Source organism: Fringilla coelebs, assembly GCF_963513975.1.
Source record: "Fringilla coelebs genome assembly, chromosome: 1".
NCBI classification, from domain to species: domain Eukaryota; kingdom Metazoa; phylum Chordata; class Aves; order Passeriformes; family Fringillidae; genus Fringilla; species Fringilla coelebs.
In genome coordinates this window covers 101313509-101340361 of record NC_140028.1, presented here as the reverse complement: position 1 = coordinate 101340361, position 26853 = coordinate 101313509, and the positions used below count along the sequence as shown (strand labels likewise).

Here is a 26853-nt window from a genome sequence, read left to right as displayed (position 1 = left end):
AGTTGAAGATACTGATACAAAGTGGGAACTTACTCTTCACCTTCTCCATCTACATCTTGCGCCTAGCATTCTTGAATCCCAGTTCTTCGGTGTAGGCATGGCTAGGAGTTCTCTATCTTAAGTGGGTTTGTTACAAAGGCTAATGTTAATGAGGCGGAGTATAAATCAGGAAAAATCTCCATGTGCCAGAGTTTCTGTTGATGAAAGTTCCTTTGACTGCCCAGGACATCTAGCAACACTCAACAGCATCTATACAGTTTACCAGGGTTGTCTGCACATGTTGCTATACAGAATTCCTTTGACTTAATTTAAAATGCTGTGTTTTAAACCACAGTCACAGCTCCTTTTCTAAAGGGCTATGAAAGTCAGTGCAAGATTATGCAGGCATAAACCACTTATGGGAGGTGTGGTGAATCTCTGCCAGCAGTAGAGTGAGGATGTGCAGGGAGATGGTCTCATCTGGATGTCCTTTACAATACTAAGCAGGTGCCACTGTTAGGTGGCATTCCTCTGAGGATGAGCAAGTTTTGCAGTGCTGGGAAAGGTTAAGTACTCTGAGCTGACAGACCAGCAGTAATGAAACAATGATGTATAAGTAAACCATAACACTTACATGGCAGGTGAAAGATGGATGGAGTACTTAAAAGAAGGCTCTTGGGAACTCAGCGTGGTGTGCAAGGTCAGAAAATATATACTGATTATGTACATTGTATATGTACATATAAACAAAACAAGTGAGACTCCAAGGACATCAGAAATCAAGTGATATTTTAGCATAATGTTGCAATGCTCTTTTTTAAGGGTTCGTATGCTCGCTATTAGCCTGATATTAAATTTGTGGATTTTTGAGGCTTGTACATTTTGAAATAACAATTCCCTTATATGGTGGACAAATACCTCAGTCATTTTTCAATCCAGAGTTGCATCTGCGTGTGACTTATTTCAATACCACATGGCAAAAAGTGACTTCTGAGAAATCTCAGTTATCCAAAACCCTATCAGAATTTTCTCTTCATCTTCTCCAGCTCCATAGGCAGGTCTGTATATGATCCCTGATGAATGTAACAAACATCCACAAGTTGTTATGAAAACAATGGCAGTGGGGAGGTTCTTGGTATCTTTACCCCACCAGTCTCCCACTTATGGCACACAGTGCTTGAAGGGGTGGCAGGAAATACATTTGCATTTTGTTAACAAATCAATTTCCACAAAAGAAAACATCTGGAAACTTATTTTGTTGTTGTTTGATATAAGAGGTAAATCACAATGAAAGAAAATAGAATTAAGGCTTTCATGTGACATTCTGGACACCAAAATTATAAAATCTATGTACAGTCCAGGATACTCTTCTTAATTTTTACATTCACTTGCATCTTTAAAATTTAATTGTAATTGGGTTTTTCCATGCTTTTTCTTAAAAGAAACCACAAACATAGCATTTAAAGGCTGAGTATAGTATTCAGCCTTTGAATATATAAAAATCCAAAGTAGGAAAAAATATTATCAACAGCCAGCATTTTTTAACACCATTGCTAGCAGAAAATTACTGGCAATTCTGATTGAAACCAGGAAAAAAACAGTCAGTACTTCAGACTGTTGCAATAGTAAAATCAATCTGTTTCTGTAGCAGCAGGTGATCAGAGTGGAGTTATCAGTGTTAGGAAAACTATGCTGCAGCTGGACACAGACTCTGATTGCAGAGCCAGTGCTTTGGATATAGCCACACCCCATCTTGCTGCCAGCATGAGCCAGGTCTTATATCCAAATAGCAGTACAGCCAACCAGCTCTGCTAAAATATTTCTGTGAATTTACACATTCAAACCCACCAAAAGTATGGTTTTACAATCACATCAGTTCCCAGGGAAAAAGAACATCTGAAAAATATATGTATATTTTACAAATAAGGACAGATTGTTTCCTCTGCCACGTCTCCAGGCTGATGGTGCAAGAAGTTGTCAGGGAGCTATTCTTGATGATCTGAGGGAGGGAACCTGATTTTTAAGCACCTAGAAAGCCCCTTGAAGTCAGGGTCAGGTCTGCAGCCTTGAAAATTGGAGAATTTTTGCGATTAAATGTAGAGTTGTATCCAGGCATTTTTGTGTATTTTGGCCCAAGTTATAAACCTTTATTCTCTTAATCTTCTTGCTGTTTGTTACAAATATTAAACATATCACATGCTAATAACCCCCTTGGGAATACTTCCTTCTCCACAAGAGTTAAAAACCTAATTCTTTACTGTAATATAGTCTACTATTAGAATAAAAATACCTTATTTTACTCTCATTACTTTTGAATATATCTGATGAAAACATAGGAGATTTATATAGACTTATTTAGCAGCTGTCTCATATTTACTTAGACTGTGAGGTATAAATTAAAGTTAGTAATTTTTCTCAAAAATAAGTATGTGTTGATGATTAGACAGTGGCAAAGGTGTTTCTGCTCTGTCGGAATAGGTTTCTATTGTTTAATAATTTTTGGATTGTTTAATGTCTCTTTTATGCATTATACTGTGGCTGATGTAGCACTAAGGACTTTTTAATTTTGTAGGAGGAGGTGCTAGGGGAAGCAAAACATTAATATGAGAACTATCCTCAGTATTAGGATCATATCTTACTTTGATTATGAATTTGAAAGATGATATAGGAAACTGAATTGCTAAAAATGGTAATTGTCTGTTCATATTTGCCCCAGAAACAGTTGGCTGAGTAGACTCTCAGGGTGGAAGAAGGTGAGTCTGTGAAGAACAGACTTTCATAGGGTGCCTGAGAGGAGATCATTGTGGTGGGTATATTCTGTTCCAGTATTATGAACTATTAAAATAATCCTGGAAACTTATCGAATTTCACCAACTTTATGCTCCCTTCTGAGATCTAATTTTAGTCTAATATGAAGGTTTCATAATTTCAGATTTTTGATATTTCAATTAATGGATGACAAATAGGATCTCCACTGGGATACTTACACTGAGCTTTGCAGAGAAGAACCTCAGTGGAAGGTCTTGTCTAGAACAGTAGTAAGAATAGATTGCTAGTGCAGGAAATTAATGAGCATGGTCTCATGCAGGAGTTGAGAAAAAGTTGAGTTGATATATGAGAGCTCACACCATTTAAAAACATCTGTTAGTGATGTCAGTCATACAAAAAGTGTACAGGAGAAGAATCAAACGTGCAGGAAAATGGTAAGAGGAGAAATTCTGGAAAGGTAATACAGTGTCAAATTTTCGAGTTAAATAAAAAAATATCTGGCCAACTCTCTGCTTCCCCAAACGTATACGAAACCTATACATATATCTATACCAACATGAGCTGAGTAAGAATAAAAAAGGTCACTTGAAATTCTTGGCAAAGAAGAAGGATCTTGACATAGTAGCCATTACTGAAGAACATCGGAATGACAAAAATCAATAGGAAAGCGTAATACCTGCTATAAACTGAACAGGATGGACAGATTAGGTCATAGAGCTGGGGGAGCTATATTAGGGCTATGCTGTTGAGCCTTCTACTCAGGAAACGGATATTGAGTCCAAAATGTTGGAGGAGATAAAAGCCTAAGCCTAATGAAGTAGTAATAATGGGTGAATTCAACTGCCTTCAGCTGGTCAAGGGTCACATTGGGATAGAGTGTAAGGGAGGCAATTTCTCATCACTCTCAGTGATTGCCTTTTGAAACGTTTAGTTCTAGAATATGCAAATGAAAATTCTTGATATAAGTGACATAGGAGAATGCAGGTAAGAAGCTCTTAACTCCTGTATCAGAATGCACCATTTTTTATTAAAGTCATGGCTACTGTAAAACCTAAATTCAATATTGAAGAGCCAATAGGTAGTTTGTAGAACCACTGTTAGGCTAGAGGATATAAGAACTCTTCAGACAAAAGATAAAAAGGTAAGAAAATTAAATTCTGATAACCAAGAGGGAATCTAGGTGAGATGTTCTGTAGTAGAACAAGAGATGCAGCAGGAAAGCATGCTGTATTTGAATAATGTGGCATGGATCAGGATAAAGATGTATGCATCAGGCCTCAAAATGCCATCCCCAGGGATGTCAATAAAAAAGTAATTTTGCCTATAGCATATAGTAGCAAATAGCTCTAAAACTGTGACATAAGAACTTTGTCAAAGCCATCACCTCACATGCACACAAAATCCAACAAGTTTGGTGAAGGAGAGAGTCGGTAAGACACTGGCCTAGAAGAAAGCAGTAGTAGAGATTAGGGGCATTCCAATGAACTGTGATTTTCCTGTGTGTATTCATAGAGTATCACAGACATGGTGCTAGGGACCTTAGAGACTGTAACATACTCGCAGTGTTCACTGTGTCAGAATAAGGCAATGGGAGAAAAGAGGTAATTTAATAGGCAGCCAGAAACAACAAAGCCAGATTTATTAATTCAAAAATTTGTTAAGAAAGCAACCTTTCTTTAAATTATGTTCTGTCTCATAAAATGGTAAAAAACTTCCAATATGAGAAATAGGTAAAATGGAGATAGATGTGATTCATTAATACAATACTTAGATATATAAAGTAGAGAGCTAATACCTTCTCTAAGTGACCCTTGAATATTAGAAACTGTGTTTGGAAAGAAGAATAGTAAAGTTATTAGGGATGAAGGACAAACTTTCCAACAGAACTTGAATATATTGGAATTTCTGCTTTGGAAAAAAAGTGGAAACTTGCTGACATGCAAACCATTCTGTTGTGCAACAACAGTCTAGGAATACAAGATCAAGTAGAACCAGGCATCAGATGGGGATATATTTAATATCCTTTTCAAATTTCAAATAACTTGACATATTTTTATTTGGAAAGGGGTACTTTTAGTATGTGGGATGCAATTCCAATATGGCATTTTCTTCACAACATGTGCTGTTACTTTTTCAGGGGGTGATTATGGCCATTGCTCTATGTTCAGCATGTACAGGGAAAACTATTATTACTTTTTTGTGGTTTGGAGGCACGAGTGGTAATTTCATTTACCAACAGCCAGCTATCTTGTGGCTACAGAAATATGGAGAAATTGGTTACATCATTTCCTTTGTGGCCCTTAAAATCCTTTTCACTAAACTCTAGCTAAACATGTACACTAAACATGTACAAATGTTGAGTGCATAGCTCCACATTAAATAGAACTTTTAAAATTTGAATCAGGGAAGGAGGGTAGGTGGGAGCTACAAGGTTAGATATGTTTCTGATTCCAGTATCTCCTTTGATAGGGATTTGCAAGCTTACCTTAGGTAGAATTGAAATAGGTAGACTTGAAACTTTGCTGGCAATTTTAAGAGAAACCGTGTTGTCATGGGTGGTTAGTTACATGCGTCATCAGAAGTGATGTCTGTATTTGGAATAAAATAAAATGGTGTCACAGAATCAGTCAATTTGGTTGAAAAAGACCTCTGAGATCATAAGTCCGGAGACCATCATGTCAACTATATCAGAGTCAGTCTTTCCTTAAACACCTCCAGGGGCAGTGGCTCCACCACCTCCCTGGGCAGCCCATGTCAATATCTGATCACCCTTTCTTTGAAGAAATACATCCTAATGTCCAGCCTAAATCTCCCCTGGAGCAGCTTGACACTGCCTTCTCCTCCTGTCACTGGCTGCCTGGGAGAAGAGGCCAACCCTCACCTGACTGCAGCCTCTTTTCAGGCAGTTATAGGTCTTATCTCCAGGACTGACAACCCCAGCTCCCTCAGCTGCTCCTCACAGGGCTTATGCTCCAGATCCTTTATCAGCCTTCTTGCCCTTATCTAGTCTCATTCCAGTACCTCAATGTCCTTCCTAGATTGAGGGTACCAGAACTGGATGCAGAACTCAAGGTACAGCCTCACCATGCTGAGTACAGGGGAAGAATATTTCCCTAATGCTGCTGGCCACACTGTTCCTGGTACATATTAAAAGATTTTTACTGAAAGACTGGAGACTGTGCTTCTGATTTCTTTACGGTGATCTCCCTGTAAAATACCTCCCAAACATTATTTGATTCAGAAAATCTCATGTGGTAATAGACCATATAGTATTTCTACCTGGCAAAATAACCCATATGGAAAAAAAAAAGTTAATTAAAATTTGATCTATTGATTGCCATCATCTTTTACACAATTCTCTTGGTTCATCAGTTCCTTATTATGAGCTCAGGTGAATACAGATACAGTAGAGGGCTCTACCACATCAGAAATATCATGACCATTTAAGCTATACAAGACGATGGAGGAGAAAGCCATTGAGTTGTGTCTCTTACCTTTTCCTCTGGTCCTTGATGGTAAAGGATGTGAATGTTGCATCCTCCCAAGGCTAGAATGCAGTAATCCTTCATATTTTTTATGAATGCGCATGCGAAGTTGGTGAAGCTTTTTTTTCAATTTGTTTTTGGGAGTCCTAATAGTGCAATGAATGGAATGGGAAACTACCAAGTTATTTTAAACAGTGCTGCTGATGTAGAAAAAAACATCCACAGTTCTTGACCAGTCATTTCTTGGTGATTGTTTTCTTCAAAAGAAAAGTTGGAACTGAGTATATCAATACAGGCTTAATTACTGTAGAAAATAAAATTAATAGAAATTTCAGTGGTTTTGAGTAAAAAAATATATCTGAGAGGAAAATTCAACACTGTACTAATAATGAAAATAATAAGGAAGCTAGACTGCATTTTAAGCAATTCTTTGAAAAGAAGTTGTGGTGATCCTCAATGATACTTCAGGGGTTTTGTAGCTCATTCTGTAAAGAACAGAATAAAACGTGATTTTTGTGGAGCCCTGAGTAGCTGCTAGACTATTTGTATGCTTTTCTTTAAACAACGGAAGCCACTTTTAGGTACAAGCTTTAACTTGCCATCTAAAGAACTGCTTATTCACCTCAGTGTGCTGTGGATTTCAAGTTCAAATGAGTGTGTTTTCTTGCATTCATGTCCCAAATAATAAACAAAATGCATAAAGCAAGCTCGTGTAAATAAGTTGTGGAGAAAGGAGGCCAAACTTTCAATACTTTTGATAAAGGGCATTACTGGAAAGATTCTAAATGTGAATTAAAAAACAATTATATTTTCTAATTCTGTCATTTGGAAAAATAATTCTGGATGGCTCGCTTGAATGTCTACCAAAACTGCCTTTAACCTTCTGAAATAGAAATAGAACTAATGATTTGGTATACCGCCAAGCAATTAGACCAGTGAAGAGACATTGTTCCACCAGCATCTATTATTGGAAATATCTGGATTTCTAAATGTCAGCTAAATAGGTTCATCCCACAAGCTAAGAGAAAGCTGACCTGACCTTTTGACACCACCTGTTCAGGAATGGGAAATTTTTAAGCATGCTATGCTACACAGATAAAGGGTTCACAAAATTTGACCTGGAAAGAATGGTTAAAGGAATTAGTTTTGTTTAGTCTAGAAAAGAACAGACTGAGGAAGGATGTGATTACAATCTTCCAGTACATAAAAGAATGTTATAAAGATGATAGTGATTGGTTTTCTGTGTTCATTTGGGCAAAAGACAAGAATAAAGATGTTTAATAGACAGATTATGTATCAGGAGAAAATTTTCTAGTAATAAAAATGCAGAACATGGTGCAGACTACATAAGAAAATTCTCATCTTATTAACTTGAAATTTTAAAGATTAATTAGACCAAGACTTGCCATTAATAGTAAAGGTTGCTCTGTTGTTCATGGTTCAAGGTGAATAGGTAGATGATCACTTAAAAGGCTTTTCCCATGTTTCATTTTCTATACCTGATACATTTGGCAAGACATTCAAGACTTGTTACATTGGATATGAAAATAATTGCCTAGTGAGTGCCTATCTATTTTTTTTTAATAATTCTGGTTGTATGATTAGGGTAACAGTATTACAGGGATGGAAGAATAATAGGTAAAGAAATGATAAATATTGTTTAGTGGCTTTTGGTGCAGAACTATATAAACAAGAGCAGTGACTTTGCTATTATAAATATATTTTTCTCTGTTACTTGACAATTTTGGCATCACACATTGTTTTCTGGCTGAAGTCGATAACGAGGATCTGAGAATTGTGATGAGTAATCACCCCATATAGATATACACAGGGCCTGAAGCACAGCATACCCACTCAAAAGAACAGAAAAAACATCAAAATTATTTAGTCTTCCCAAAATATTTGTAAAAGCTATTAACACAGCATTTCATGGTATGATCCATCACAAGCTCAAAACTAAGACTGCAAAAACAAACAAGAGAACATAGTTTATGTATAGGCCGTTAGTACATATTGAAGGGTAATATGAAAGGGTGTGAAGGTTTTAATAGTCATTCTGTGTTGGTACCAGCTGTCTGTTGGTGGTTGAAAGTGTAACATGCTTGCAGCTCAGTTTGTTTGATGATGACTCTAAGACCTTAAAGATATGTTAGACATGCAGTCTTAGTGAAGCATTTATTTAGCTGTATGAATAAAAAGTAGTGTCAAACATCAAAGCTTTTTTCCTTCACATTAAGCAAACTACTTGTGTTGTAGCTCCTTGTATTTTCAGAGAGCCTGTGAAAGAGCATGATAATGTTTATCTCTTTTTTTCCTCTTGAGTTTAGGAACTGATTGTATTTTATATTACATACATGTTTTGTTTTGTTTTGTTTTCCTAGGTACTGCACAATGGACTTGTGATGGAGATGAATCATCCAACAGCTGGGAAGATAGCTGTTCCAGGTTAGATGTTTAATCCTTTTTGCTGAATTAAATGCTGCATGACATCCTGAGTGGTTCTGGAACTTAGCTGAGGACATGACGCATCTTCACATTTCACTCAAATGAATAAAAGTTTAACCAGGCTGACATTTGTCAGATAGTCATTCCATTGACGGAATAGTCATTCCAGTAGCAGAAAAATGGGTTAAAATGTGTGTCAGAATAGCTTCTGGTTTTCATCGGTCAGTTGTCATAACATGAGTATCAATTTGATAGTATTTGCAAATTCCCACTGCTAGAAATGTTACTGCTAAAAAAATCTACATGAATACATGAATCTGTTTTTGATTTAGTTTGATTTTGCAAGTTACCCAGGCTTTTAGGGACATTTCTGTTTAAAAGAAAAAAAGAAAAAAAAAAAAGAAGACAAAAGAGCAGGGAAATTTTTACTGAAGACTTAATGAAGCTCTGCCATAATGAAGTCTTAAATAGCTATTTTGAACTTCCAAAGAATACAGAAGTATATACAAAAATAATAAACTAGTCTCTCCTCTTTAAAGCTCTAAATGGACCAGGGACTGGTGTGGCTTTCCTTCCTTTAGACCTAGTTGTGTAATGGAGTTAGGTTCAACCACAGCCATTATGAACATCTTGCAGTTGGCTTGGTTTTGATAATTGATCCTTATCTGATAACCTGTTAGTTATTGGATCAAATTTTCTGCTCTCTGCTTTTCTTTCTACAAGGCCACGTTGAGAATTGTTTCCTCCTTCATTCAAAGCACTATGTCATGTCTAGTTTTATAAGAACTTTTCCTTACATTGTGATTTTCTGTGCCAGTTCCATCCTCTGACACTGCATCCAGTTGTCATCAATTTCACTTGACTTGAGCACATGTAGTGTTAAGAAGAATTCGACCCATAAAATTTATCTTAATTTTCACATCCTGGAATCATACTGGGATGCCGAAAGAATTATTTGAAAGAAACCAATCCTGTATTAGATCATGTTTTCTTCATGAATAGAGGGGGTGTTTGTGTGTGTGGATGTGTATGCTCCATATTTGCTCTTTATCACAGTTTGCATTCCACATTTGGTCTCACTAGATTTGAATGTTTGGTTGACTGCATTGAAAAATGCTTCTCTAATTTAGATGCACATATCTGGAAATAGCAATCCTTTTTTAAAGAATTTTCTTACAGAAAAGTAATCCTGGTTTATTTACCCAAAATGAAAAGACAAATAAAAGGTTTTTGAGTTAATTCTTTTTTAAGAAATAGAAATAAAAGCCTTACAGATGGTAGAGGAAGTGTGTAAGGTTTTCATGTTGCATACAATTTATAATCTATCTTAGAGAAAGCAAATACTCCTTAAGGGGATAGCTTACACTGCAAGAAGAGGAAAGAGATGAAAGGAATGTTCTAATGTCTGTCAGCAGTGATAGAATGTATTGGCAAGAGAGTGAGTTTTTACATAGATAAACCATAGTACTTCCCAAATCCTTAGTAATTTTTTTATTTTATTAAACTAGTGACACTGCACTAAACTAAAATAAATCATCTTAGTCTCTAATGGTTTGCCATTTAGATGGACTTCTATGAAGAGTTTCTTGTATTGAAACAGATGGCTAAAATGATTATTGGATATTTGAGCAGGAAAAGTAGAATTCCTTCCTTTCCTGGCATGGGAGGATAAGGAGGGGAGACACAGGGGAGGAAAGGGGGAAGAACACTTATTCAGTGTGAGCAGAATGGACCTATTGATATCACTGGAAAGACAGTGCATTACACTGTCCCAAAACTAAAGTGAATTTGGCCACTGTTGATGATAGGTAATGGAAGTACCCTGGATTTGTCCTACTTGAAGATATATCTGAAGTGTACAGGGAAGAGTGTACAAAGAAAACCTACAGTAGATAATTTCTTCTCAATAACAGTTAAGAAATAGAAGGTTTTGGGTTTTTTTTAATGTGGTTATATTTTAATATCTTGTATTTGGTAGAGAACAAGTTTACTAAGCTCTCAGTTTCTGTCTCAGGATTGCTTATTAAGGAAAATTAAGTTATTAATGTGAATGCTGAAGCTGAATTGGCTGAAAATGTTTTTCTTTTAAGAGACTGGGGAGATTCTAATCCCAAAATAAAAATAGATTGCTGTTATTTCTTAACCATACAAGCCAGATTTTAAAGTGTCCTTTAGTAATTGGATATCACACTTGAGGCTCTTGACAGAGGTCTGACCTTTGCTGCCAAATAAAGTTGTGAGTGCAGTGACAAGCACTAATTAAGTGGGCCATGCTGGCAGATTTCAGCTCTAAGTATCACAGGTGGCCTCTGTGTCTAGCATATTGATTTGCAGTAGTCCTTCTCCAGGCATGTCCCCAGTTTGAGAGTTGATTCAAATCTGTGTATGAGTACTCCTTTGGAGATCTTGCAGCTTGAAATGGATTTTACCATTTACATTAGCATTGGCTACATTTTAAATGTTGGTCTTGGAAATTAATACTCCTCCTTTGCTTAAATATCTTTTGATATGGTTATTGAATTTTGTTCTTTCCTCACTTTTCCCCCTTGCCATTTTTGTGATTCCCAGCCTAAAATGGACTGCGTGCTGGATAAGCATGTTATAGGGTGGTGGGAGAAGTTGTACTACAAAGAACATTTTTCTAGTAATTTTTATTTTCAGAATGTATCTTTATGGTAGGAAAGCAAGAGACCTTGCATCTCGTTTCAGGTATTCATGAAAAATGTCTATGCACAAATAGATTGCTTTGCTGTTACTAGTAACAGGTAATCTCTGATTCAAGAACAAATGTGAAAAAGAGAGTTCATTGTGTCTTAGAGTGACTCTATAAAAGATTGTGAGAACATTCTGAAGAAAAATGTGGTTCTGTGGTAGTTAAATGGTTTCATTAGGATAATGTTTCACCTACATAATTCTGTATATTCATGTTATGATCTTGTTCTTGAACTGACATATACGTGCACTTGTCATATAGAATGTCGAATGCACTGTATATACTTGTTATATAGAATGTGCAACACTGTGAGAGAGCCCTGCTTGAGTCATTCTTGCCAGAACTGGTTCATCTGATTGCAGGGCTGAAGTGATTAATCTTTTCTGTTTCTGTACCTGAAGGCAATTTAATAATCTTTAGTTCAGGGCAGTGCTCCAAAGATGATCAGGAGCTGAAGCACCTCAGCTGGAAAGGTAGAGCCAGGGGAAAAGGTAGCCTCAGGGGCACCTGTCAGAAGCCCTTCAATACCTACAGGAAGATTATCAGTGTGGAGAGCTGGGTTCTTCATAGCAGCACATGGTGGGAGGATAATGGACAAGAGAGATTCACCCTGGATATCATGAAAATCTCTTTTATCATGACAACAGTGGGGGCAGTGGAGCAGGTTGCCCAGAGAGGTCTGCATACTCTGTTCTTAGACATTTTCAAGGAACAGCTCGGTAAAGCCAGGGCCAACCTGATCTGACCTAGAACATGACTCTGACCTGATCCAAGTAAGAGTGGGATCCTCCTGAAGTCCTTTCCAACTTGGATTATATTCTCATTCTGTGATTAACATTAGTATCTTTTCCTCAGCTATATTATGCTTAGCCCTTTCCACAGAGATTTCTGATGGAGAAATTACACACTTCATTCGAGTGAGAAATGTAAAGCACAGAAAGTACTCTCAGGGACAAAAAACCCAATGTTTTATACAGTGCCAGATTGCAGATGATACTGGATGGCGCAGAGACGCTACAGGTAAGTGAAGGGACAAAATTTCGAGAAGTTTTAGTGTCTGGGTTAGTCTTGAACTACTTTGCCAATGAGTAATGGATTTTACAAAGAGTGGTAGTATGTGGATTTCTGGAAGCCACTGAGTATTCTGAATGCCAATATAGAGCACAATGGGTGCTCCCAACCCATACTGATTATGTAGGAAAAAACTAATGGTTACAATACAGTCTTTCCCAAACCTTTTAAATTACAGTCCCCTTATATGGTTTAGGTAACTCAGATAATAATGCTCCCAGCTTCTGCATTATCTAGTCTATAATGTTGTTTTTTAAAGTCAAAACAGTGTTTGTAATATTATTTTTTTAATGAGAAAACCACTATGTATTCAGCTGTCCCTAACAAACTAACCTTTTTAGAATTTACTAACTAGCAGGAACCTTTGTGAACTAAATTTAATTTCTGACCCCTTCTAAGCCTTAGCAAATTGGGAATTTGGATATAAGCCTAAACTTTGGAATCATCTCTTATCAAACAGGAAGCAATATAATTGTTGAAGTTGTGTAAATCACCTCTTCCAGACAAAACAAATATTCTTAGTTTTGATAATGTTTATGTTGTATGTTCTTCTCATCCCCATTTCCTGAGTTGATAAACACAATGCCTCTCCTTTGGCCCATGATGTGCATCAAGGGTGACTTTATTGCTCAGAAAGGCCAGTTTCATACCTGGCTTCATAATTTCCTTCTGTGCTCTTGAGATAAAATTTTTGGGGGACTATTCCAAGCTCAGTTAGGAAAAAGAGGGCCGGATTCCTCCTTAACATAGATTTCTTGGACTGAATTCAGGCAACTTATGTTAATTAATCAACCCACTCAGGAGAAATGTCCCTTTTTCCGGTCTTCTCCTGTCACTGTGCATTACAAATATACTACTGAAACAGGAAAGAATTTTTTTTCCGAGGTAGGCTTTTCCTGTTGTGTGTGATTCATTAAATGGTGTCATGGTTCCATGGAGACTAATTGCTATCAATCTCTTAGAAGAATGGTTTTAAAGAATAAGAGGCAAGAAATCTAATAGGACTTCCCTATTGTGCCACAGATTTCTTCCTTAACCTTGGACAAATCACTCTGTGTCTTACCAAACTAATTGTTTGCAGTTTTTTGGATCTTGGTTAATAATTAAAAACTACTTCAATTCCTCAGGGAAGGAATTTCTTGGGAAAACTCTGTTTGTTATTTTAAATATTTATTTTGATTTGTTATGTATGTATTTATACCTATTTTATTCATGTATGTGGAAGAGTAGTCATAGTTAAGGAAACAGTGGTGTGTCTATGTATTTGATCAGAGTATTTCAGTACAGGGAGCAAATATGCCTGTTAGTGATATTTTTGCTATTTTTTTTGACCATTTACTGTAAGTGTAGTAGAGGAAGCTTCATTTCGTCTATAAAGCAGAGAAATGTGACTTCCACATGGAGGAAGTTTGCAGGAAATTAAGGAAGTCTGTACTCCAATCCATTATTTCCTGCAGCTAGGAGATCCTTCAATATAACAACAACAACAACATAAAAAATCTCAACAATTTTTTTAACATCCTTTGCTTGAAATTCTGCTCCTATCTGCTTCTCATCAGGTGTTTTTTTCTATGTATGTGCCTGTCTGTGTGTGTGTGCATGCATGTGCATAACCAATGTTGATTAAAAAATTTTAATTTCACTTCTCTTTTTATGGTACATTGGAGACAAACAGCTTCACCAGCATTACCATGACCTCATTTGTCTTTTTTAGTCATCAGGGCTGACTATTTATGTCTTTTACATTCACAGAGCTGATTTCAATTTTGAGGAGTCCATGACCATTACAGGAACTTACACAAATAATGTACGACAGCTCACCTAGCTCTCCTCAAAATACTTTAAAACAAATGAATAAATATATAAATAGTATATTCATACTGATTGCAAAAGCAGAAGAGAGATGGTGGGAATGGCAAGAAATATGTTACTGGCTTCAGGATTATGTAGAAAGGCTAGTGCGTCTTTTTAATGAATGATGCTTTAATTTGCAATCTCTTAAGAATAATTTTAAAGTAAAACATTAATAACAAACCTTTTAACATTTTTTGCTCCTCTGTCATATGTATCCACAGTATTTCTCTGCCACATATTTTAAAACTTGTTATACCTTTAGGAATGATCTTGGTGCCACAGTTAATACTTTTAAAGTTGTTTTTAGGAAGAAAAGGCAGCTATTTCTTACCTAGTTCTAGGTCTTCAGTTGTTGGAGGGAATTAGGAAATAGTGGAAGACTTTTCCATCAGTCTCAAAGTAACTATCAGTACTGACTGGGACTAGTACTGACTGGGTCACTCAAGCAATGGCTCTCCAGAGCCACTATTCAAGGTCTCTGAGCCAGACTCTTCTCTCATCACACCCTAGGTTTCTTTGTTGGTCTTTAGGATCTGGCAATCAAAGTTGTTTTTCTTTTATTGTGTATTTTTTCCAGGGTCTGGCACTGCAATACAGGGAGGAAAAATAAAAATTTTTCAGGGGACAAGTGGGGACATTTTTGTGCTTTGTGCATAATAAGTCAAGTGAAGCTGTGGTTGAAGTATTAAATGTTGATGGGTAATTATACTTCTAGTTACCAGAGAATATTTTCTTTACATTTTCCTCCATGTGTCCTGAGCTATACTAGGATTTTCTTTAAACTGGACATAATTCTGATGGAGCCTTAACTCAAGACTAACTCATTGCTGTCACATGGTGGGGGGAGGGAGGGGGTGAAAGGTGAAGTATTGACTGAATAGCCAAACAAATGAATGCGTTTTCCACCAATGTCATTGTTCTAAAATTCAACTTTGTCTAAAATGATGTGGTGTTTTCTTCTCTTTGAATGTATTTCCCACTTCTTTCTTTATAAATAACAATAACTTTAGAAAGTAGTTTCTTAACCCTCACTTTGTAACAAGCACAGCCAGGTGCTCACACAGTTTAGGGTGTGTGATTATAAAGATATGTCTGCATGCCTCGGGTGTGTTGTAAAACAGCCAAATTACTTCAACACCCATACATTTTTCATATATCTTTATGATCTTTAATAATTATTGGATAAGAAAAGGAATCTACTGTCAGTTTAAAAAGGGTTGGTTTCATTAAATGTAAGAATACGTTTTAAACATCTAGAAAATTTTACTTAATCCCTAGGATACTGAGTAGACTAATCCTCATGTATGTTGCCTTAATATCATCTTGACCCAAGCCCTACCTTCCCATCAATGGTAAGAGTGATTGGACTTACCCTGTTTTCTGTGAATCTAGACTGCACAATTTTGTGGTCAGCACTGGCCATTAGGTCTTGTGCTTTGCCTTTTTATCATATTGACCTTAAAATGTCTTCAATTTAACTCTTTCACGTATGCTTGGCTATAGTTTGTCTTTTTCAGAAGTCCTTAAGAGATGGAAAATTTGGCAAATATCTGCATCTGTCTTTAAAGGCCTGATTACTTTAATTGTTAAAACCCCTATATCTTCAGTTTAATGCAGAAACTATATATTGTGTCTTTCATGAGGTTTAAATACTTTTTGTACCATGAAACTACTTACATGACCAAAATTTTATCTAGATAACTTTTTGACAAACTATGCAGGGTAAATTGCCCAGATCTTTTCAGGTCCTTTGTGCAAGTACAGTGCAGGTGCAGTTTTGTAACTCTGTCTTTTTTCTTGCAGGCTATGTACTGTATACATACAGAAAAAACTGCAGTTGTGTAGAGTGCATGGCAAACTTCCTGACCGACTCTGGGCAAGTCTCTTAGCCCATAAAATTATGTTTCTCACTTCGTCATGCAAAAGATTGAAATAATAGAATTCACAATTAACTATTATTTTTTTCCAAATTATACTATTCATATTTTGTGACATTTGATGCTATTTTCCCTTGTAGTTTATGAAAAGAATCATTGGATAGAAATAAGGGGCAAAGTAAGACTTCTACAGTTAGCTTAGTTGTTCAGCTGATTAGGAGGCAACCATCAGTAGATAGAGTGTACCTGTTGTATGTTACTCCATTTATCTGTAACTCCTGAAGTAGGGAATATTTAAGCCCTTTTAGTCAATGTGAATTTGAAATTATTTTTGTTCCTCTTCCTTATACTTACCACTCTTGCTAGTAAAGTCCAGCCCAGAAATTAGTTCCCTATTACATCAAAATCAAAAACTAAAATGGTGATTTTGACCTGAGTCTTGAATATTCTAAATGATGCGTTAATAATTTGGGCTATCAAAAACAAAACATTGCTGCCACCTCTTTTGCCCTCTGCCATTTTGCTAACTATTCTGGAACTTTTTTGTGATTCTGGGAGAGAAAGAAATTCCCAAGAATTTTTCCAAATGTTTTATGACTAGAAGTTCCTTTTAGGTTTTACTGGACTTTTATTTATCTGCTACTGGTCACCAAATTTGATTCAAATGTTGACCTTTTTTTGCTAACATAAACTTTTTTTTAGGCAAAAAAATAAAAGGCTTGTCCATCCTAACATAGTGTGCAAAAGATTTAAACCAAGACAGAATAGATGTGAGTTAGCTTAATCCAGGGTCTGTTGAAACACTAGGCATTGAGTCAAGACCTGATTAAAAAAATCTCCCTGCCACAGAGTCTGCTAAGGTACAGAACAGAATTCACTAAGAAAACACAGAATCCCTGTTTTGGCTCTCTGAAACTAGACTGAACAGAGAAAATAAAAGCAGATTACCCATATAAAAAGCAAATAAATAATCTATCAAATGGAATGGATAACTTAATGAATTTTAAAATTTAGTGTGAGTCCATTGCTTTGAATTAAAGTTATTTAGAGATTGTACCTTTGGCAGGACAATTAAAAAAAATTGATTTGTGTGTAAGTGGAGTATTCCTCATCGGTTTTCAACTAGATGTAGAGATGAAATGAAGCAGAAGTTTGCAGATTAGAACAAGCTTTTTAATATTCTTTGCTGGCTGTTTTTAGAAACATCACAAGGAACAGAAAATGAGGCCCATTTGTGAAAACAGGCAGTACAATTTATAAACATGTGGGGCAAACAAAGTTTTAAGGCTGATGATGCACTAATACCCAATTCCCACCATGCAATTTATACAACACAAAACTTCATGCACACATCTGCTATTTCAAGCCCAGATACAGACGTGCAAGCTTGTAAAGGCTCATAGCAATTTAATAGTATTCTAAAGAAATCACAAGATTAGTGCTAAAAAATTAAGCTACATTGCTTTGATTATGAGATAGATCCCTATATGACTGAATCTATGATGAAAACTCTCCAATATTTTGAAACATATTAGTTTTCACATTTGCTCATACCTAGGAGGACAGAAAACTTAAAGAAAGTGCCACAGATCATTGTCTTGGTAGCATTTACCTTTGGTACCTTCTTAAAAGGCTGGAATAAGGACTTGTGTGGTAGTTCCTGAAAGGAAAGTTTTATTTCCTGACTTCCTCACTACTCACAAATCAATGTCCCCACTGTATAATTTAGTAGTTGTTTTATCTCAAAACTGAATGTAGGGTTTAATAGCTTGCTTTTCTACTCCCCATTTTTGCTTGGATTTCCCGAGGAAAAAAACTGAAATGCTGACCCGTTCTTTTGGTCCTTGTAGATTCAAGTACCATGCTCTACCTTTTACTGCCTCTGAAAGTGCTGTGAGAATAGATGGGTAAAATGTACTTTTGACATGACTACACAGCCATGTTAGATTGCCAGAGACCACTTTAACATACCCTTCATGCACTTCTGTAAGAAGACAATGTAGAGATACCTACTGGAGGAAAACAATAAATTGGGGGAGTAGCTCAGCCACCTTGGTGTCTTCCAGTTAAGCCATTTACCTTCTAAGAGTTACTATTTTAACAGATTTCAAGCTTTTCAAAATGTTAGCTAGTGTGGTGATACCTTGGAATCATCCTTCCAGATGCCTTCAGGAAAGAAAGCAATACCTTGTTTAGTATTTTAATACGAGTTTCAAATTCTCACTGCTAGAAAGCTTACCACTCAAAGCAGCATCAACCACAAAAATATCCATGAGGCAATGTTACCATTCCTGTGAATTTGCATTTGTTTTTTTACTTTTACAGTTTTTGTATTGGTTTTGGGGTTTTTATTGGGTTTTTTTTTATGTAGGAAGTTTTTACTCAGGTGCTATATTTTGAGGCACAGCATATACTTCTCATTTTCATTTATTTTCGTAGACTGGTATTCATTTCCCCAAATGTACACAGATATGCATCAAAATGTTTCATTGATTGTATTTAGAAGCTATAAGTCTAAAGTCTTATCTTACTCTTTGAATTTAATCTTCTACTGGATACCAGTAACAATTAAATATAATAATATACTCATACTCAATAATATAATATACTCAATAATAAAATATACTCAATAATATACTCATACTCAATGATATAATATTATTATATAAATATAATAATATACTCAATATACTTTTACATAATTATCCATTACACTGGTATATCACATGTGAATATATTATAAACTCTTCTACACTTGACAACCCAAGGAGGTTGTTTGGTGTTAAACTGTAGAGAGAGAAGATTTAGGTCATTACAGTGCATTTAATTTATAAGTAGAGGTGATTCAGAAAATTCAGAAATCTGAATATTTTTTGTTTAGTGTATAAACATTTTTTTAACAAAATCTTGTAAAAAAAAATCTATTGTAATTGAAAACAAAGTTAGTCCTTGGTATCATACTGAATTTTTACCTGCTCACCTTTGAACAGTATTAATGAGTAATTTTATTTACCTTTGATATCCAAGAAAGAATAATTTGAAAGCCAGGCAAAAAAAAAATTATTTATTTATAAACCAGATTTCAAATATTGGGTACATTCAGGGAACTTACATGCTCTGGTGATTTGTTGTGAATACACTGTTGATTTTAAATGCCTTAGTAAATTGTGGATAATTTTTAAACTCAGGATGAATGAATTAAACAAATGCAGTCTTATTTGCAGTAAACATGTCCTCAGTAAAAGTGCTCTGCTCTTTTTTGAAGACTCTATTTGGAGCTTTGTCATATAATTTTTCGAAATTTACTCTAAGTAATCAATTACTGAAATGTAATGTAAAATAGGGAATCTAATATATGCACAACAAAATGAAAGATTACAATCCATGGTACGCTTTGTAATATAGTGACTGATAATTACGCAGAAATATTAAAAGGATCAATTTGTAGAGGCTCTTTAAAAAGCCAAGATATAAGATTGAAAGCTCAATCATAATGTAGGAAATTTTTATCTTCTTGTGCCTAATGTCTTTAGCAGAAGAATTTTTAGTAGTTCAAGATTTAGTTTTATATTTGAATAATGTAACTATTACCTTCTACTATCTTGTAAAAAGAAAGTGCTGTTCCTAGTAACCAGGACATGTGAAACCCACTTTGGAGAGGAAGGGTTGTGTTTTGATTTGCTCATCATACTGAGATAATAGCTGATTTCTACTTCCTAGCAGCTTTTAACTAGTTAACTACAAATACCTACCCAAAGACACCAATTCAGGCAGGAGTGTGATTGTACTTAATTCCAGACTTATTTCTGGGTGCAGATGTCATTGGTGTGCAACTCAGCCTTTGAAAGACATGACTTTTGATTGTAGATTGTTGTCTTTCACAGGTCTCGTATCACCAGTCTTTCCTAAATACTGAAACTGTAAAATAATGAGACATGCTGGACGAGAAAACAATTTTGCCCTGAATTTTAAGATACAATGAATACAAAATTCACTCACAAGTGGTCTTCTTCCACTGGTAATGTTCAGCCTACAATAAAACCCCAGGTGATCAAATGGATTCACATCAATCTGAAGAGAGCTATATAATAGGAAAAAATGCAGATGACTAAGATGTGTGCTGATGACTAAGATGTGCACCAGATTACACTCTCATATAACCACTCACCATGCAGGGTATGACATAAATTATCTTTTCTAATGCTATTGCATTAGAAATGAGAATATATAGCCAATTAGTTTTTCTTTCCATTGTACTTCTCTTTCAAAGGCTTAAAGGATGGGTTTAAACCATACATATTTTGCATTGTGGTTATGTTATCTATATGATGCTGAGATTTGTTTTGTTTGTGTAAAAAAAGTAGATACGTTTAAATTTATGGATTTTTTTCATATTTTTATAATATTGTGTCTTAGGGCTTACAGCCTTCATATCCACCCTAGTTTCTTTGGCATATTTTTTTTTTTTCAGTGATTTAATTTGTCGCAGACATCTATAACGTGGACACATACACTCTCTGTACATTGTATACTAAAGAAAATCCTGCACAAGATGTGCCATTTATACTGTCCATTTGGATTAGAAGGAATTAAGTAATTTTACATAGCTATTGGCTATTTCCTGAGCATGTGAGTAAAACCTGTCACCTTCCTGCCCCACAGACCCTAATCTGCCCTACTTGCAGCCATCTCAGGGGCTTCCAAGGGTGGCCAAATGCCCCATGTCTGATCTACCTTGGGGGCAAAAATCCTTTCCATGTCTGATGGGGCACCTGTGGATGCTTCAAACCACTGGGACCCCTGGCAACATCTCTGCATTCCATTTCATATGACTGCTGTCCCTGGTTGCCCAGGGGATGAGGATGGCAAGCTCCTCAGTGATCCTCAAGAAGGTGTTCCCTTGGTCTTGCCGCTGGTATTGAGCTGAAAAGGGCTGACAGCCTCAGGCACCTCCAGGGGTTGGTGGGTCATCTCATCTCTTGAGGGATTTGTTATCTGATGAAGATGACTGTCACAAACTGGGAATATAGCCCACTGCTGCTATTGCCATCACATCCCCTTGTCCCACTAAAACTAGCTGCACAGCTCCAATGTTAAACACAACCACTGGCCATGCATATAAATGATGTAAAACACCCTTCAGTCACAGGGTAAAACTTCAGAGTTAGTTTCTCCCTTTAATCTTTCTAAGAGCTATTTGCCCACCTTGTATTGCAGGAAGAGTTTGGTTCCTTGGGCATGCAGGGATATTAAGAGCATGCATGATTTCCCACCAATTCACCAATGAACATTTGCCACTACACTGTTTATAATAAGGTTGCCTTCTTGGAAAGAAGTCCCTAATGGTTTTCTATTCTTTATCATATTTTTTCTTTACTTCAATAGCTCCTTTTCTTCCTTCGCCTTAATAATTTATGCCTTTCTTGAAAGTGATGGTAGGCCTCCAAGCATTCGTATTTCTCCTTCCAATTGTCATTTTCTTCTGTAGGCCATAAGTCAGGGGGCTTAGTTTTGCCTGCATTCACTCCAGAGGGAAGTTATCTTTCTTCATCCTGAAAAATTAGAAATGTTTGTAGCGGTACAGGTGAGTGCTCATCAGGGCTTTGCACGATGCCTGCCTTTCCTATGGAAATATCTTGCCTGAGACACAAGAATGTATTTGCTTGTATCTCATTCATAGCTTACAGTTATCCTGTGATCTGTTCATGCCTCTGGGAATATTTTCCCACTCTGACAGTTCTTAGAGTGGAGCAGAAACTCATGGCACTTTGCCTGGCATGGTGGTACCTATTTCTGACCTGCAGTTCTTCAGGCAAGGAGTGTTTATTGATGGAGGGGATGTCTCTTTTGTCAGAGCCTCAGCTGCTGGGGAGGATGCTGTAGATCTATACCATGAGACGGAAATTCTTCTGCCACGTGAATGCCACGAAATCCAGAATATGATGTGGACAATGAAACCTACATTTCTTCATGGTTTTCTGAAATCTAAATTCAAAAGATCTGACTATGAACTTCCTCGTTTCCTACATTTGATGACAGCAAAGCATGAAGGATGGAGCCTGAGAAATGTTTTAATGAGGCTTCTACTCATCAGTACCTGGAGTGACATGGAGTCAGCTCCATGCAGTCACAACCAGCAGCACAATCCAGCCCTCCACTGGACAGCTAAACTGGTGATGCAGTTAGTTAGACTAGATGATAACTGTACGTCCCTTCCAACTCAACTATTTCATTTTGTTCTATTATATTTTACAAACCTCTTCATTTACATCTTCCTTAAACCTTCTGTCCATGTGTGTGTCTACTCACCTCCCTCAAATCTTATCTCCTAGCAAGAAAGAAAAGGCCTGACCTTTTTTATTTCATCAGCTTCATTCTACTCTACCCTTCCAGCGTAGCAGTAGTATTCCACAGGCCATATTAGATGGGCACCTGACAACAAGACAGCCTTTATGAAGTTTCTGTTGTGTATTTGTTCTTTGTTTTACATTGGGAACGTCTCCCTGAACTGTGGAAGGATCTGTTCCAGGCTTTTTCATAGAGACAAAATGCATTATTCTCGCTCACAGTCATAGTGTGTCTGAGACCATCAGAGGTTAAGAAACTGGGCTGGTTTGGCAGATGTTTCTTTTTATTCTGCCAATTAAGTCAACAATAGGTATTCATAATTCTGGGGAGGCTTGGAGGTCATAGAAATTACAGGGCAGGCAGAATAGCTAATGCACAAATAGCTGAAAAAGAAAGCAATCTTTTGGGGATTCTCTCCCACCCCTTTTATTCTGCTTATCCTAGGGGCTGTCATCAGTCAGTGACATTGAGCATTGGCTTCAGCCTTTGGATCTGACTGCAATGTTCAAGGTTTGCCATTACCCTGAATGGCAAAATCTCTGTTTTATTGTTCCAGGGGAGATATTCTTCTACAGTTTGTCTTACACTCAGCTTTCAGTGCTTTGTATAAGCTTTGTATAAGAATTGAAAGATTTTTCTCAGCAACTAGTTTAAAATAAATTTTTGGAATACTTCTTAAGAGAGAATGGGGACCCGCCATGGAATAAAGATAGCAGTTATTGTGAGCCAGCATGTGGTGTAAAGAAGTAATCTGTTACTTTACCAGTAGAGAGAAACTCATTAGGTTCTTATTTTCTGAGCTTCTCAAAAGTTCATCCTTGCTGAGCAAGACATGGAGCTGCCACAGAGAAGTACGGACTTTAAGAGGAAAAATGGATGTGGAGAAGTCACCGAAGAGCTAGTTTGTGTGTTTGTGTCTGGGATGTGAATGGCAATTGGATGATCTCTGCAAGTAATGTAATAGAGTACACTGGCCTTCCCAGATGTGGGACACTCCCTGCCTGCCTTATGCATTGGAAAACAGTGTGGTACAATAGTCAGTCTGGTGATGCTAGCAACAAGAATAATGCGTTACTGGAAGACAAAACAGGAGCTTTATAAAGAGAAAAGAAGCAGCCATGAGGCAATGAACAGCCATGAGACTTTAAGTCCATTAATAAAGCTGAATTCCCATATAAAAAATCCTTACTCAAGCATAACAGTACTAGTATATAGTGAATAAGGCATTGGCTGGGAGTGTAACAATGAGAAAAGTATAATAAAACATTTCTACTATCGCTTCTGGTAAAAAAGAGATATGAAGGAGACATAGTTGGTACAAATAATACCTAAAACATTGTAGCAGCTAATAAAAGTATTTGATATACTGTGACCCTAGAAGGAATGTAACTGTGTATTTAGCTGAACCCAAGAAACATAAGGGGCAATTTATGCTTGCCTCACAGTTACATAATCTGGCATCCACATGTACTTTTGGAGATATAAAAGATCACTTAATGAGAGACAGAAACATGTATGGGGCAAATGATTCCAGCATATAGGGGATGATGCTGAAAGAAACAGATAAATTTCTTCAAATGGCAAAGGCAGCTGAACTGTCTAGCAAGAGGATCAAAACAGTGTCGCCAGTGTAGAATAGGGACAAATGAATGGAAACTCAGAAACAGGACAGACAGACTGTACCAGAAGGCAAATGCTGGGTTGCAGGGTATGTAATGAGTGAAACAGTACACTGGACAAACCCTGTCTAGTACCCAGCAGAAACATAGAAAAAGCATAGCAAGACTTTCTGTCCAGTGTGTTGTAGCTTGGGAAACAGAGAAGGTGTTAATAGATATGGAGTACATAGAGATTACAGTTAAAAGAAAGATGTCTCCGGGTTGTTTTACATAAGTCCAGATAAATTGGTTGCACAGAAGGATGCAAGGAATGATGTCAGCCTGTTTATTTTCAGAAATGTACTATCAGGTCTTAATCAGTTGACTGCAGTTGGATGGTGAAGCCATCAGCAGCCTAATCCTACCAAGCTGGATGACTTTAATCTGGAGAATTAAAATTCATGATGCAGGTATTTGAAGGCAAACAGCAAGTGCAGCCTGTGGAGAATAAGTTTCACAATCAAGAGATGTTATATATACAAGGTATTAATTTCCTGAGCATGGTAGAGGAGAGAGTGTTCTCTGTGTGCTTCTCTTCAGAAAATGTACGGTCGTACTTCAGGGAATCAAACACACAAAAGTCAGAAAGAAGCTTCATTACAGTAAGGTGACTAAAATTCAGTTTTTGATAATGGCAGAGTAATAACAAATAGTTGATAACTCTGCAAGAATTGACATTATTGTGTCTATTGAAACTTTTAGAGAATGACTCAGATGCCTAATTGTTGCTGAGAAAAATTTAGAGTAAACTGAGGATCTTGATTTAGCCAAACACCAGAGTATATAATTGTATGTATGTATGTCAGCACAAATGCACGCGAGATTCTATAAGCTATCATCCATTTAACACCTCTGTCAGGCGAAGACTTTTACCACTCTGTGATTTGAGCCATGTGACAACAATGACTACACCTTCTGGAAGATAATTGCCTGGTGTAAATGCTTTTGACCTGCACCCAACTTCTAAGGTGTTGCAATGTAAATTGAAGCTGGGAAGGATTCCCAAACATGTGGCTTGAAGCTGATGACAGAGCTATTAAAAATTAATGATCTGACAAAAGAGACAGTCAGTGTCACTATGTAATAAGCAAAATATGAAGTTGAATGTAGACATGTAGAACTTGAGTAAAACTATGTTTTCTCTGTTTGTTGACATCTGGAGAGATGTCAGCAAGACCCTGGAAAAGTCAGCACCATTAGGAAAGTACTTAAAATGAAAGCAGTCCAATGTCTATTAGACAAAGTGATTTTTTTTCTGGAATTACCCAAGGTGTTTAAAACAATTAGGAGGTATTTCTCCTAAGACTCTATAGGGTAGCTAAAGCAAAATTATTTTGTTCTGTAGGAGCTTAGGCACAGTGCTAATGCACACCAAGCAGCCCAGAACATTTACTAAAGACAGGAAGCAAAAAGGAAATACAGAGCCATGCTTTCTAAAATACAGTTCCCTCACTTCACCTTTCAGCACTTGCCCAAAATCTTCTTGAAGGAACATGAACAACATTGTGAGTTTGTACTTGGGTTTGTTTCTTCTTAAAACTTTAGCAGTACAATATGAAAAGAAGGCACTTCCCAAGAAAATCCCTGCATATGATAGATGCACTCAAGAAGACATGCCTTCCAGCATACTAGACATGATTTTATAAGACAAAATCTGCATCTTCACACAGCACCCTGAAGACCAGGCAGTAGTAAATCAGTTTGTGGACCAACCATGGCAGTCTGAAGGGGCACTTATGACTGGAAGTTATTCTGTTTTAGTCTGTGAGGAATTTACTGTATGTGCAAAATATATATATATATATTTAAGGAGACCTAACAGCAATCCTAGAGGACTTAGAGGGTGCTACAGTGTGCCTGAAATACACTTCAGACCTACTAATATAGATCTGAATTAAATGTGAGCCAAGACTGTATGCCCAGATAGGAGCAAAGAAATAGCAATCTGAGATGCTTAGACTTCTGAGTGACCACAGGACATTGCACAGCTTCATGAAATATCAGCCCTGGTAAAAATGCAAAGAAGAAAACAAAGAAAAATAAAATAATAAAACCAGTAGACAAGCTTTCTGCTGCAGCTGCTGTATGACTTGTTGAAGGTTATATAAACAAAGATGGTACCAGACTGTCTGAAACTTAGAATGCCTGGCAATAGACTTCAAAATTAACTCAAAATGGGTCACATTAGCCTGGATGCTCAAAGGGCAACAGGAGAGACAATCTGGCAATAAAGAGCTTGTAAGCAAGAACAGAACTGGTGAGTAGTTCTCAATTTGCATTTCAGCTTTCCCACTCCTGCATCTCTTTCCCTTCATTCTACCATCTCCCTTCCTAATTTTCACCTTGGCACAGATAAATCAAGTCTATTGTGCAAAAAGGAAACCATAAACAGTGCAATGAACAAGTAAAAAAAACAGTTAAAAAGTTGATGATTTGATACCATTGTGTAGATGAATATGCCTGGTTCAGCCATCAAAAATCTACTTGCAGCCATAATAGAAACTAAAGGCTGATGATACTTAATAATAGAAACTAAAGACTACTGATAGTAGAGGAAAATCTGAAGACAGTACCCATACAAAATCAAAATCCAAACAAAGTAAATAAGTGATAAAAAAGGGAAGTATAAAAAAAGAAATTACTCTAACCTTGAT

General features: G+C 36.6%; 1 protein-coding gene across 1 annotated transcript in view; it reads left to right on the top strand.

The window, feature by feature from the left end:
• Window positions 1-26853, top strand: part of SUGCT (succinyl-CoA:glutarate-CoA transferase) — a 313226-nt gene that overhangs the window by 253594 nt on the left and 32779 nt on the right. Inside the window, exon 13 of the mRNA XM_084207991.1 lies at window positions 8615-8678. Within this exon, the coding sequence (XP_084064117.1) occupies window positions 8615-8678 (64 nt within the window). The remainder of the gene's footprint in view (window positions 1-8614; window positions 8679-26853) is intronic.